The following is a 12,687-nucleotide window of genomic DNA, read 5'->3' as shown; positions in this document are numbered from 1 at the left end:
GCCCCGGCCCCGCCCCAGGCACCCGCCCCCAGCCCCTCACCTCCCGCAGTGTTCGGCACGGTGCCCTTCCTGTCGTCCATCCTGAGCACGATGCTGCCCATGCTGGGCTGGGCCAAGCGCGACTGCACGCGCGTGGTCTTCTGCTACGGTAAGCGGCTGTACCCTGGCGTGCGCGGCCAGCCCCAACGGGGGGGCATCACCCCCACAGGCACCTATAGCCCCCTCCCAGTGGATGCCGAGGCGGGAGTGGGTCCATCTCCCACTGGCCCTGAGTCCTGTTGGGGGCCGCGGGGTCACTGTCCAAGTGCAGCTCTGCAGCGCTTCAGCGAGAGCGCTCTGGAGTACCTGGCCAGCCCGGACCAGGCCCCGGACCCCACCATCAGGAGGGACAGCTTCGCCGCCGACATCCTCGGTGCCTACGAAGTCCTTTTCCACCACTGGTTACAGAGTCGCGAGGCCAAGGTATGGCTGCCTGCGCCCGCCGGCTGGCCTGGCCGTGCCCACTGCCCCACGCCCACGCCCACGTGCCGGTGGCTGTGGCGTCCTGGTGCCGGGGCCGGTTAACGCCGGCCTGCGGTCTCCCCAGGCCCTGCCTGTCTTCTGCCCGGCCCTGCCCTTCCGGCTGTGTGGCTCCTGCCCAGGTCCATGGACCCAGGCCAGCGGTACTGGGGTCCTAGGTCAGACCTGCACTCGGCGCCCCTGTCCCCTCAGCTCCGGCTGGCCGTGGTGCAGGCCCTGGGGCCTATGAGCCAGCTGCTGCCCGCTGAGAAGCTGGAGGAGCAACTGCCCAGGCTGCTGCCCGGTGTCCTGGCCCTCTACAAGAAGCATGCCGAGGCCTTCCCTGTGTCCCAGGTGAGCCCGGCCGTGGGGGCCGAGAACCTGGGCCCCTGGTCATGGGGGTCCAGTGGCTCCCCAGCCGTTCAGTGGATGGGAGCCCCATGGGTCCCTTCTTGGCTCCTAGTTCGGGAGCAGCCTTGCTCCCAAGTCCTGGCTGCCCGGTGGCCTGGGGCTGCCCTGGTCAGCTGCACAGGGCTTGGGGCTCGGCGTGGCACCAACCATCCTCCCTGCTTGAGCAGAGCCTGGGCCAGATCCTGGAGGCGGCCGTGAGTGTGGGCAGCCGCACACTGGAGGTCCAGCTCGACACCCTCCTGGCGGTCCTGCACGCCCAGGTAGCGTGGCGCTCTCGGCAGAGTGGGCTCTGGGCCAGAGTGGCCTCGCCCGAGCGGAGGGCCCATGGGTGGATGGAGCCGGCAGCCGGGTTCCCTGAGTGACAGGGCAGCGGGTGGGTGAGGCAGACGCAGGCCAGCCTGGTGCCCCGGCGCACACTGCACTGGCCACGCTGGCAGAGTGGGGTCGGGGGCCCCTGGCTTACTGCTAGAGAAATCAGAAGTGGCCGCGTCTGGGGAGAGGAGGCGCCAGGGCCTGGGATCCAGGCTGGTCAGTCGGAACAGCAGCTTCGTGAGGCTGCTCTCACCCAGTCCCAGGGTCACTGCTGTGTCCTGCACCAGGCCGGGCCTCCCCGGGAAGGGGAGGGGCCTTCTGGCCCGAGGCAGCCTCCTGGCCTGGCCCACCCCACACAGCCCCGGCACCAGCCCCCCGGGAGCACACGAGGGTGACTGGCCTGTGTCCAGCTGAAGCGGTGAAGACACAGCGGTGAAGCTGTGTCCCTTGGGCAGGGACACAGGCGTAGCCACTTGTCGCACGGGCAGGACTCCTGACTGGGCTGTGGCAGCTTCCAGCTCTTGTGGTCGCTGGGTGCTGTCTGGACACACACCCACCCCGTGCTAGGCTGCGGTTCGGACTACCCAGCCATTCCCCACGCCCCCTGACGTCTGTCCCTCCCAGCCGGGCACGCCACACTTTGCAGTCGCTAAGCCCCGCAGTGGCTTCCCGGGTCCCGCTGCCCGCCTGCTGCCCGCCCCTGCCTGCCACGCATGCATTGGTGTTAGGGCAAGTGAGTGTCCAGAAGCTCCCACTGGCCATGCTGCCTATGGGTGCAGGTCACCCCACATGTAGGCCCTGGCTGTTGGGCCCCAGGCACTGGGTGGCGGAGCTGGGCAGCATCCTGGGGTCTGGCTTGTCCACACCCATCTGAGGCCCCCACATGACGGCAGCTCTCGGTAGGCCCTTGGGACGGGGGTTGGGGCTCACTGCCCACAGCAGCCACTCCCTGCACTCCGGGCTGAGCTCTGCACACATGGCTGTGGAGCCAGAGCCCTGGGCCGGCCTTTGGGGTCCAGCGTTGTCCTCAGCCCTGCCCGCTGCCCCCAGATCTGCGTGCCCGTCGAGTCGTCGAGCCCCTTGGTGCTGAGCAACCAGAGGGAGGTGCTGCGCTGCCTGACGGTGCTGGGTGAGCACGGGGCCGGCAGCGGGCAGCGGGCGGGCAGGCAGCGGGCGGGCAGCGCGGCTCTGTGGGCACCTCTTCTGCCTCCCTGGTCACTCTGAGTGCCGCCTGCAGCTTGCTGCTCGCCCGACCGCCTGCTGGCCTTCCTGCTGCCCAAGCTGGACAGCAGCAACGAGAGGACCCGAGTGGGCAGCCTGCAGATCCTGAGACACGTCATCAACTCGGCCCGTGGGTGCCCTGGCAGCGCTGTCCGTGGTGCCGCCCCTGGGAACTGTGGGGGAGCTGGGTCCCCGCTGGCCCTCGCGCCAGGGCTCGGGCTGTGGCTCCCCCTGCACATGCACCCTCAGGCGAAGCCCCGGGACGGCCTTGGCTGGTCCTCACGACTGGTGCCAGCGGCCGGCAGGGCCCAGGCCTGCAGGGCGGGCGGCGTTCAGCTGGCCCTGGCCGCGGCCCTCATGCCCAGCGCCCATACCCACTGTGGGCCGGGCCCCCACCAAGCCCACTCGCGCCTGCAGCCTTCTGCAGACCGGTCCATGGCTTGTTAGTGGCACGGTGATGTCCCTCGGGAAGCCACTGGCCCCGGGGGCAGCGCCTGACTCCCGCCTGCCTCGCAGCTGCGCGCATGGAGGCCAAGAAGCCCTTCATCCTCTCCGCCCTGAGGCTGCCTCTCCTGGACACCAGCAGCAAGGCAAGTGGGCGGCCCGCAGCAGGTTGGAAGACACCGGCGGGGGCTGCAGCAGGGCCAGGCGGCGGGGCTGGGGCGGCGCCCTGGGGGCACCGGGCGCGATTGCAGGGCCAGGAACCCCGAGTGTGGGCTGCAGGTGGGTCGCGGCCCCGGAGCCCGAGAGGGTCCGGCCCGGCCATCTGTCCGGCACTGCTCCAGCCGCGCCCTCACCACCCTGTTGGTCCTGCAGGTGAAGCGGGCAGTGGTCCAGGTGATCAGTGCCATGGCCCACCACGGCTACCTGGAGCAGCCGGGGGGCGAGGTGATGGTGGAGTTCATCGTGCAGCAGTGCGCACTGCCCGCGCCGCCGGAGCCGGGGGCGCAGGTGAGGGGCTGCCGCGGGCCCGGTCCCTTCCGGAGGGCGCTGGAGAGGGAAGCCGCAGAGCAGGCCCAGGTCCCGGGCCCACCCAGGCGTCCCGAGGGTGGAGGCTCCAGAGGGGCCTCGTGCCGCTGGGCCCCGGCCCGCTCTGCCCTGCGCAGTTGCCCTGCGGGTCAGCGGGACGCTCTGGCCGCTTGGCCTGTCGGGCTTCCAGTAGCGCTGCCGGCTTGTCCGACGCCGCCTCTGCAAGGCGGCGCGCTGGCCTGTGGCCACCGCCGCGTGGCTGTCAGTCCCTTTCGTCCCGGAGCCCCTAGGCTCGTTCCTGACTTGTGCAGAAGCAGCGGTCAGCTCGGCGGGGGCTGTGCTTGCACCGACTGGCCGCGCCCCGGCCTGCCGGGCCCCTGGTGGGCTGTGTGGCTGGTCTGTAGCTGCCTCGTGGCCTGTAACGCTGGCTCCTTCTGGCTGCCAGTCCCTGGACACAGCGGTGTCTGCTGGCACCTCACCGCCCTCCGGGCTAGCGCCATCGCCCACAGGGCCTGGAGCGTGTGGCGGCAGGAGGTGTCCTGGGGGCATGTTGGGGGGCTGTGGTGATGGCCCCCCAGGCGCAGGCTGAGGGCCGAGAGGGACAGCCCCGGGAGCTGGCCCGACAGCAGTGTCCCGGGAGGGTCGGACGACCCGATTAGTGCGCTGCAGCCCAGTGGGGCTCCATCTGTCCTTGGTGCCTGCCCGCGGTGGCCCTTTGCCTGGCCCCACCCCCCTTTGCTGTCCTGTCCTCCCTGGGGTCTCCATCCTTTCTCCCAGGCTGGTCATCTCCACCCAGCAGTGCCCCTCGTTGTCCACTTCCCGATCCACGACCGGGCTGCTGCCGGTATCTCTTCCGGCCCGACTGCCCCTGAGTCCTGCCCAGTGGCCCTGCCCCCGCGGACTCGGCGCCCAGGCAGTAGGCTGGTGTGCGCTGCGCTTGCGGCACGAGACCCTGGCCTGGCCACACGAGGGCCCTGGGCGTCTGTAGGCCGCGCCGGGCCGCGGCCGGGCCACAGTGCCGCAGCGTCCGGCCTCTGGCAGGTGCCATCAGGCGTCTCCTGCCCCCACGGTGAGGCTGCACCCAGCGCCGGGCCCTGGGGCTGCCCCACGCCTGCCTGGTGCTTCTGGGGCCCGGGAGGCCCCGCACGGCAGACAGAACCCCGTCGTCTTCTTGTCTGCAAGCGTCCTTAGGCGCCAGGCTGGGCGCCTGGTCCACAGCAGGACGCTGGCAGCCCTCAGGCTGCATGTGGGGCGCCGTCGGGCGGGGCTGCGGGGACACCCAGGCCTTGTTTGTGCCGGAGGCCGGAGCAGCAACCTGTCCATGGCGGTCACGCGGCCTCTCCTGTGAAGTGTGGCACTGCGGGTCCCCTCCTTGTGGGCGGGCGGGTCTGCCAGCCATGTCCAGGCAGCTCGGACAGGTGAGCCACAGCCTGACCTTTGCCACCCTCAGGACAGCGAGGCCCTGGCTGAGGACAGCGTGCGGTCCATCAGTGTTAGCACCCTTTACCTGGTCAGCAGCACGGTGGACAGGATGAGCGACGTGAGTGTCAGGCCTCCGCCGCCCCTGGTGCGGGGCGGCCTCGGGCACCTGGCCCACTCTGGTCACACACGGCTGACCAGGCTGTCCCCCAGGTGCTCTGGCCGTACCTGCTCGAGTTCCTCATGCCCGTGCGCTTCACCGGGGCCCTGACGCCGCTCTGCCGCAGCCTCTTGCACCTGGCGCAGAAGCGGCAGCAGGCGCGGCCCGATGGCTGCCTGGTCCAGTACGGCGCGCGCGGTGGGTGCCCGCCCCGCCCCCACCAGCCCCTGCCCTGCCCACACGTGCCCCGCCCCAGGCCCTGCCCCCTCCTCCCCCGCTGCTGAGCCCCTGGCTCCCTTCCAGCCGCCCTGCCGTCTCCGTTCGCCATCGCCGCCCGGCTTCTGGTAAGCGGTGCGGGGCGGCTGGGCGGGCTGGCCTCTCCCTGGCGGCCAGCCGGGCACCCAGCCGCGAGCCGCCCAGCCCCTCCCCCGCGCCACGAGTCCCTCTGCCCTGCAGACCGTCTCCTGTGACCCCTACGCGGGGGACGGCCGCGGGCAGGCCTCGCTGCGCCTCCTGCAGGTTCTGCACGGGAACGTCCACCCCCTGCTGGGGCCGTGCTGGGAGGCTGCCATCCCCCTGCTGCTGGCGCACCTGGACGGTGAGGCCCGGGCGGCCCGCCCCGCCCCCGCTCTGCCGCAGCGCCGGTGGCCCGGGAGCCCCTGGCGCGGAGGCACCCCGGGGTCTTGTGTGGGAGGCGGGCGCCCCTCCTGCGTCCCGTGGCCGGGGCCAGATCGGACCCGTGTCGTTCCAGAGCACACGGAGGCGTCCCTGGCGCAGGAGGAGTGGGAGGAGAAGCTGCTGACGGTGAGCGGCGGCCGGGTGGGGCTGGCCTGGGCGCGCCACGGGCTGCTCACGGAGGAGCCCCTGCCCACAGTTCCTCCAGGACACCCTGGCCGCGGTGTCTGACAACACGTGGACCTGCCAGCTGAGCCTGGAGATGTGCAAGCAGCTGCCTAGCTACGACGGGGCACCCCGGGAGAAGGTGCGGGGTGCCCACTGCAGGGGGCCTGTCACAGCCGTAGCACTGGCTCTTGTGCCCGCTGGCCATGAGCCCAGCTTGGGGGGGAGGCGGTGCGGCCCCTCGTGCTTCTCAGTCGCTGCCCAGTACGCGGCTGGTTGGCAGTGGTCAGTGTCGTGGCCCCAAAGGCAGGTGGCGGGCGGCCCTGGCTGGAGTCGGCATGAGCCCGCCCTGGCCTCTGGCCAGAGCTTCCTGTACAGATGCATAGGGACCGCGCTGGGCGCCGCCTCGGACAGGGAGGTGGTGAGGAAGCACCTGCAGGAGCTGCTGGAGACCGCCAGACACCTGGAGGGGCAGGAGCGCGAGGTGCGGGGCCCCGCGAGGCTCCGGGTGTGGGGGCGGGGCCTCGGCGTCAGGGGCGGGGCCTCGGCGTCAGGGGCGGGGCCGCGGTCCACGGAACCCTGGGCGTGCGCCTCCCCAGGGTCTCGCCTGCTGCTTCGGGATTTGTGCCATCTCCCACCTGGACGACACACTGGCCCAGCTGGAGGAATGTGTGAGGTCGGAGGTGTTCAGAAAGTCCGTGGGCATCTTCAGCCTATTCAAGGTGTCAGTCTGACCGGCCGGGTCTGCAGCGTGTGGGGGCTGTGCTGCTGGGGACTTTCTGTCTCCGCGCCCTCGCCCTCCGGGCTGCGCTGGATGTTGGCCCTCCCGCCGCTGGCCTCCGTGAGGGAGGCCGCTGCCCTCCGGTCTCACTGCCCTAACGGGTGGCCGGGAAACTATCCCTGCTGAAGGCGACTCCCTGCCTGCCAGGCTGGGGCCCGGGGCGCTGGGAGCTGCTGCGTGGCCCCTGGCCCCCTTCCTGAGGCCGCCTGCCCTGCAGGAGCGGAGCGAGGCGGAGGCGGAGCGCGTGAGGTGCGCCCTGATCCTGTGCTATGGCCAGGTGGCCGCGCAGGCGCCCCAGGAGCTGGTGCTGGCCCGGGTGGAGGCCGACATCCTCAGGAACATGTTCTTGTGCTTCCACACCAAGGTGGGCATGCGGCTGGCGTTGGGAGGGGCGTCCAGGCGCTCTGCTGAGCCCCTTACTCTGTCCTGCAGGTCCTGGGAGTGAAGGTGGAGAGCAAGGTACAGTGTGAGGCTGGGCCTGCTGCCTCAGGCCCGGTGCTCTGCCCTGCGAGGGGCAGCTGGAAGCGGGAGGTGCAGCTCCTCTGGCCCTGCCCCTGGCAGGCTGTGCCTGGGCCCTGTGCAGCTGACAGGCACCCTCCTGCCCGCCCCAGGGCCTTGGCTCGGCTGCCCTTGTGACCTTTGCCTCCCAGCTGCCGGGGCCCCTTACCCCCTGCGGGGTGCTCCTACCCTGTCCGTGCAGGGGACGGGCTCGGGGGCTCTTGGTGGCAGCGGTCATAGGCTTTGGGCTGAGGGGCTGCGGTGAGTCCTGCAGCCCCGCATCCCCCAGGACCCAGCCCTGAAGCTGTGCCTGGTCCGGAGTGTGTGTGCGGCCAGCCGGGCCGTCTCCAGCAGTGCCCACGCGGGCACCTTCCACTTGGCGCAGAAGCCCGAGCTGGTGGCGCAGATGCTGGTGAGCAGGGCTGGCCGGGGCTGGGGCTGGGCCTGGGGCTCTGGGCCCGGCTGACCGCCAGCCGGGGCGTTCCCCAGGAGTTCATCAAGGCCGAGCCCCCGGACTCCCTGCGGACACCGATCTGCATGAAGGCCATGCTCACCTGCACCCACCTGGTGTATCTTTTCCTGGCCGGCGCCGTGGGCGGGCGTGGGCCCCACAGACACGGCCCTTGACTCGAGTGCAGCCCGCTGGAGCCCGCGCTGGAGGAGCAGCTGCAGGCCAGCCTGGCCCAGGGCTGTCTGCACCGCGTCCTGGCTGTGCCGCCCGAGCCCGAGGGCTCAGCCCCTGGGGACCAGGAGGTAGAGCTGGGTGCCCAAGGGGCCGTGGGAAGGCCACTACGGGCAGTGGGGTCACTGGTGCTGGCCCCTCCTTCCCCCAGGCCCTGTACCTGGACACCATGCAGGCCCTGGGGGACTTGCTGGCTGGCCTCCTCCACCGGAACCTGACCCCCCAGGGCCTGCAGGTCATGGTGGAGGTAGGTGTGTGGGGTGCTGCCCCGGGGCCGCGTGTCCCCTCTGCGGGTAGGGCCTGAGGGCGGCAGGGTGGCGCACACAAGGCCCTGCCACCCTCCTGCGAGCCCAGGGCAGGGATCACCACCTCCTATGAGCCTGGGGGAGGGGTGGGCGGGGGCACCTGCGTGCGAGGCCTGTCCCCTGCAGGCCAGCTTGGATGGGACTGGCAGAGTCTGAGTCCAGCTGGCAGGACAGTGATGGGCAGGCGGGTGGGTGGGCTGTTGGGGTGGCTGCTCTCAGCTGACCTCTGGCCCCAGCCCGGGAAGGGAGGCCTGGCAGAGGCTGCCTGCCCTGGGGCACAGCCCGAGCCTGGGGCCGCCTGTGTGCCGTCGCCCCTCTCCCCAGCACCTGCGCCCCTGGATCAAGTCCCCGCGGGGCCACGAGCGGGCGCGGGCCCTGGGCCTGAGCGCCCGCCTGCTGCGGCACTTCCTGGAGCACCTGCACGTCAGCGTGAGTAGCCCATCGCGGCCGCGCCCTCGGCCAGGCCCACCCAGGGCTCCCACGCAAGGGGCGCAGGGCTGCCGGCCTGGCCATGCGTTCCCACCCCAGGGGCTGTGAAGGGGACGACGGAGCTGCGTCCCTCTGGCACCCCGCTCCGTCTGCCCCCAGGCCCTGGTGCCCTTCCACAACCTGGGCCTCCTCGTCGGCCTCTTCTCCCCCCGGTGCGCGGACCTGTGGCCGGCCACCCGCCAGGAGGCGGTCAGCTGTGTCCACTCGCTCCTGTACGTCCAGCTGGGCTATGAAGGTGAGGCCCGGGCTGGGCAGCGGTGGGCAGTTAGCGGGGCAGGCTGTTCCTTGGGCCTCCAGGGAGGCCTCCCTGCCGCCACAGCGGCCTGCTGCCTCTTCAGGCTTCTCCAGGGACCACCGGGATGAGGTGGCTGAGCGGCTGCTGACCCTCAGAGAGGGCCTGGTGCATCCTGACCCCACCATCCTCTTCCACACCTGCCACAGTGTGGCCCAGGTGCGTGTGCTGCGGGAGGTGGCCAGGCCTAGCTCTGGCTGGTGCTGGGCACTGCCCCGGGCCCTTCCCAGGTGGGGTGGGCACTCGGGCCCTGGGCCCAGGGCTGCTCTGGCCCCCGCGTAGCTCAGCTTGCCTTTCTTGGCGAGGGGAGTGGTGTCGGGGCTGGCATCCCCTGGGCAGCCCCGCCCAGCCCACTGGCCTTGAGGCACGCTGACCACCCTGCAGATTGTCGCCAAGCGCCTCCCGCCAGACCAGCTCATCAGCCTCTTGCTGACCTTGTTCGAGGGCTTGGGTGACCCGGACTCGAACTGCTCCCGAGCAGCCTCGGTCATGATCAGCTGTCTGCTGAAGGAGCGCGGCCACCTGCTGCTGGAGAAGGTGGGCGGAGCCCGGCCGGGGGCCATGGTGGGGCGGGCGGCGGGTGGGCCCGCTTCCGGGAGGGCTGTGCCCAGCTTGACCTGAGGGTGTGGGGTGGGCGTTCAAGGTTCCTTTAGCTCTGCTCCCTTTCCTTGGGACTCGGGGTGCAGGCGACACCCCTTCTGTGGTTCAGGGCGGGTGGGACGTACGGCTGCAGAGGTGGGGGAGGGGCGGTTGCACCGAGGGCTCCCGTCGCTGTGGGTGCAGGTGCCCAGGGCTGCCCGCCAGGCCTCAGGGTGCTGGGGCTGCGCCGCCCCTACCCGCCTGCCAGCGTCCTCTGTGCGCGCTGCCTGCTCTGCCCCTCCCCGCTCAGCTCGGGGGCTGGCGTTGCAGGGCCTGTGGAAGCCACTGGCCTGGTGCCCGTGGATGGGGGGAGCCCTGGGGCCGGGGCGGGGCCAGTCAGCTCAGAACCACAAGCTTCCTGGTGGCCCGGGCTGGGGGGCAGGGCGAGCCGGCAGGTGGTGCCCCCGTGGCAGCAGGTGCTGTCCACAGGTGCCCGAGATGGTGAGTGTGTTGCGCTGCCGGCTGCAGGAGACCCCGGCCGGGCACGTCCTGCAGGCCGCCCGGCACAGCATCTACCTCCTGGCAACCCAGCACCACGCAGCCGTGGTGTCCAGCCTCCTGGGCAGCCCCCTGCCCTTTGACAGGTACTCTGCCCATCAGCCCCGCGTGGCTGTGCCCCCCCGTCCCCAGAGGTCTGCAGGGTCGTCCTGCGTCTGGGACGTGCCTCACGCCGGCCCCAGCCAGGGCCTGGCCCTCTGGCCTGCAGGGCAGCGCGGCCTCCTGCCGTGGGGGGTGGGCTCCTGCCTTTGGCCCGCGGCCCCTGCCAGCCCAGGTCTGCACCTGTGGCTAGAGCCGAGGCCTGCGGAGGCCGGGGGCCCACAGGCGGGTGACGCTGCTACCCTGCCCAGCCACTCCTGCACCCTGTGGCGCGCCCTGGCTGTGGAGCCCAGCCTGACCGCTCAGGTCCTGGGGCTGCTCCTGGACAAGATGGGCCGCGACGTCCCCTTCAAGGAGAGCCGGACCTTCCTGCTGAGCAGCTCCCCCGAGCGTGTGGCCACGCTGCTGCCCCTTGCGGTGAGCACGCTGGGCCGCTCTCCAGAATCCAGTCTCTCCTGGCCCCTGGGCACCCCTCCCTGCCAGGCAGACCCAAGGCTGAGGCCAGCCTTAGGTCCTGCAGCCCTGGCCGCCGGAAGGGACACTGGCCTGGCTGGGCAGGGCTCACGGCGGCCTCCCCTAGGCCACGTGTGCGCTGCGGGAGCTGGCGGGGGTCCCCGAGGCGGGCCCCGCCGTGCTGGAACTCTACCCCCGGCTCTTTGCCGCGCTGCTGCTGCGGGTCGGCTGCACCCTGGATGTCCGGCTGCCCCGAGGCCTGCAGGCCAAGGAGAAGAGGAGCCCCAGCTCGCCAAGCCTGGAACCCTGCAGGTATCGGCCAGGAGGGCCAGGTGGCCACAGGCAGTATCGTGCCACGAGGGCTGGCCCAGGCGCCCTGGCTCTCACAGGGCAGCTGAAGAGGCACCACGTTGCCGTCCTGCGGCTGTGCCCTGGCAGGGCAGCTCACCTGTGGACACTGCAGGCTGCTTGGCGGGGGCTGGCCCCACCTTGGACTTTGAGGCTGCCCACTGGGTCCCGCTGCCGGCCCGCCCTCCGCGCCCAGGCTGCCCACGGGGCTTTGCCCTCCTCAACCCTGCAGCGGCCTCATATGCCAGTGCCGGTCAGCTCTGGGCGCCCAGTACCTGCGGGCTTCAGGGTGGAGACTGCGGGGCCTGTTTGGGGACCTGCACTGGCTGGGCTGGGCCACCCGGGCGGTGTCCTGAGCAGGTGGCTGGAGCCCCAGGGCTGGCTGGACAAGGGAGCGCCTGTGGCCCTGGGGACGCTGGCCAGCAACCCCTGCCCTGCCCAGCTGTGTGCCCGTCTTCAGTCAGTGTCTAAACCTGAGGTGACCAACCTAGTTTGGGGGCTATGGGCCCTGAGCGGTGGCCCCTGGGAGCCCGTGGGGCGGTGGGGGGGTGCGGGGGGGGGGTGCCGGCGGCCACAGCGCCAGAGCCTGTCTCCACAGCTCCGCGGCGGCCGCGCTGCAGGCGGTGCTGCTCCGGGGCGGCAGTGAGGATGTGGTGCAGAGCGTGGAGCTGGAGGGCGGCTGGGAGCTGCTGCGGACCTCTGCTGGCCATGAGGAGGGCGTGGCCCTGCTGGCCAGGTGAGGTGGGGTGGGGCCGGGCCCAGTGCTCCGCCCAGCACGGGGCGGGGCCGGCCTGAGGCCCCGCCTGTCTTCCGCCCCCAGTGCCATGGCCAAACTCGCGGGCCCCCGACTGCCCCCCGCGGTCCGGGTGCTGCTGAGCGCGCAGAGCAGCGTGTACGAGGCCCAGAGGGTCACCGCCACGGCTTTCCTGGCAGAGGTGGGCACTGGGGTCGCGGCCGCTGAGGCTGCCAGGTGGGGAAGGGGTAACGTCAGCCTTGGGGCCCGACCCCGCCTTGGCCTCGTGCCGCCGAACCCCCGGAGGGAAAGCTGCGGGGGCTGCGCCAGGCCCGCAGGCCCGGCAGGGTGGCCCCTGGCCGGGCTCGCCAGGCAGTGCCTCTGCCCACAGCTGCTCAGCAGCAAGGTGGTCGATGACCTGATGCTGCTGGACTCGCTGCTGGACGCCCTGGTGGCCCGGCAGAAGGACACGAGCGCCAGCGTGCGCCGGCTGGCTCTGCGTGGTCTGGCCAACGTGGCCTCTGGCTCTCGGGAGCAGGTGAGCCGGCGGGTCCCCGGGGCCTGGGGGGGGCGGGGGGCAGCGGTGCCCTGCGGCTGAGCACAGGTCGCGCCCCAGGTGCAGGCCCACAGCCCGCAGCTGCTGACGGCCATGATCGCGGGGCTGGACGATGGGGACGACCCGCACAGCCTGGTGGCCCTGGAGGCCATGGCGGGCCTGGCCAGGCTGCTGGACCTGCTGGACCCCTGGGAGCTGCGCTCAGTGCTGCTGCACGTGGCCATCCGCGTCCGGCCCTTCTTCGACAGCGTAGGTGGGGCGGGGGCCAGACTGAGGGGCAGCGGCCCCTGGCCGCCGGGCGGCGCTTGGCACCCGTGGGGGCAGCCCCCGTGGGGGCTGAAGGGCGCGGTAGGGGCGAGGCCCTGGTCATTCGACTGCGGGGACTGGCTGGCTCCCTGTGGGGTGACATCGGCGCCCCGCAGGAGAAGATGGAGTTCCGAGCGGCGTCCGTTCAGCTCTTTGGGCGCCTGAACGAGGCCTGCCG

General features: G+C 71.8%; 1 protein-coding gene across 1 annotated transcript in view; it reads left to right on the top strand.

Moving 5' to 3' along the window:
* MROH1 (maestro heat-like repeat family member 1) overlaps positions 1–12,682 on the top strand; it is a gene marked incomplete at its 3' end in the record, with an annotated part of 18,629 nt that extends 5,947 nt beyond the window's left edge. Inside the window, exons 5-38 of the mRNA XM_004679927.2 lie at positions 33–148; positions 311–462; positions 712–852; positions 1,077–1,169; positions 2,272–2,350; positions 2,459–2,572; positions 2,959–3,032; positions 3,259–3,393; positions 4,862–4,951; positions 5,044–5,188; positions 5,294–5,334; positions 5,447–5,588; positions 5,742–5,794; positions 5,865–5,972; positions 6,195–6,314; positions 6,430–6,552; positions 6,829–6,975; positions 7,044–7,070; positions 7,399–7,521; positions 7,599–7,678; positions 7,748–7,862; positions 7,943–8,038; positions 8,421–8,525; positions 8,685–8,820; positions 8,924–9,036; positions 9,262–9,414; positions 9,946–10,100; positions 10,365–10,530; positions 10,694–10,878; positions 11,513–11,650; positions 11,735–11,849; positions 12,039–12,185; positions 12,264–12,452; positions 12,626–12,682. Of these exons, the coding sequence (XP_004679984.1) occupies positions 33–148; positions 311–462; positions 712–852; positions 1,077–1,169; positions 2,272–2,350; positions 2,459–2,572; positions 2,959–3,032; positions 3,259–3,393; positions 4,862–4,951; positions 5,044–5,188; positions 5,294–5,334; positions 5,447–5,588; positions 5,742–5,794; positions 5,865–5,972; positions 6,195–6,314; positions 6,430–6,552; positions 6,829–6,975; positions 7,044–7,070; positions 7,399–7,521; positions 7,599–7,678; positions 7,748–7,862; positions 7,943–8,038; positions 8,421–8,525; positions 8,685–8,820; positions 8,924–9,036; positions 9,262–9,414; positions 9,946–10,100; positions 10,365–10,530; positions 10,694–10,878; positions 11,513–11,650; positions 11,735–11,849; positions 12,039–12,185; positions 12,264–12,452; positions 12,626–12,682 (3,973 nt within the window). The remainder of the gene's footprint in view (positions 1–32; positions 149–310; positions 463–711; positions 853–1,076; positions 1,170–2,271; positions 2,351–2,458; positions 2,573–2,958; positions 3,033–3,258; positions 3,394–4,861; positions 4,952–5,043; positions 5,189–5,293; positions 5,335–5,446; positions 5,589–5,741; positions 5,795–5,864; positions 5,973–6,194; positions 6,315–6,429; positions 6,553–6,828; positions 6,976–7,043; positions 7,071–7,398; positions 7,522–7,598; positions 7,679–7,747; positions 7,863–7,942; positions 8,039–8,420; positions 8,526–8,684; positions 8,821–8,923; positions 9,037–9,261; positions 9,415–9,945; positions 10,101–10,364; positions 10,531–10,693; positions 10,879–11,512; positions 11,651–11,734; positions 11,850–12,038; positions 12,186–12,263; positions 12,453–12,625) is intronic.
* Positions 12,683–12,687: the final 5 nt, after the last annotated feature.

This window comes from Condylura cristata, unplaced genomic scaffold, assembly GCF_000260355.1.
Source record: "Condylura cristata isolate star-nosed mole 26May11 unplaced genomic scaffold, ConCri1.0 scaffold00009, whole genome shotgun sequence".
Lineage (NCBI taxonomy): Eukaryota > Metazoa > Chordata > Mammalia > Eulipotyphla > Talpidae > Condylura > Condylura cristata.
This window is presented reverse-complemented; position numbering and strand designations above follow the sequence as displayed.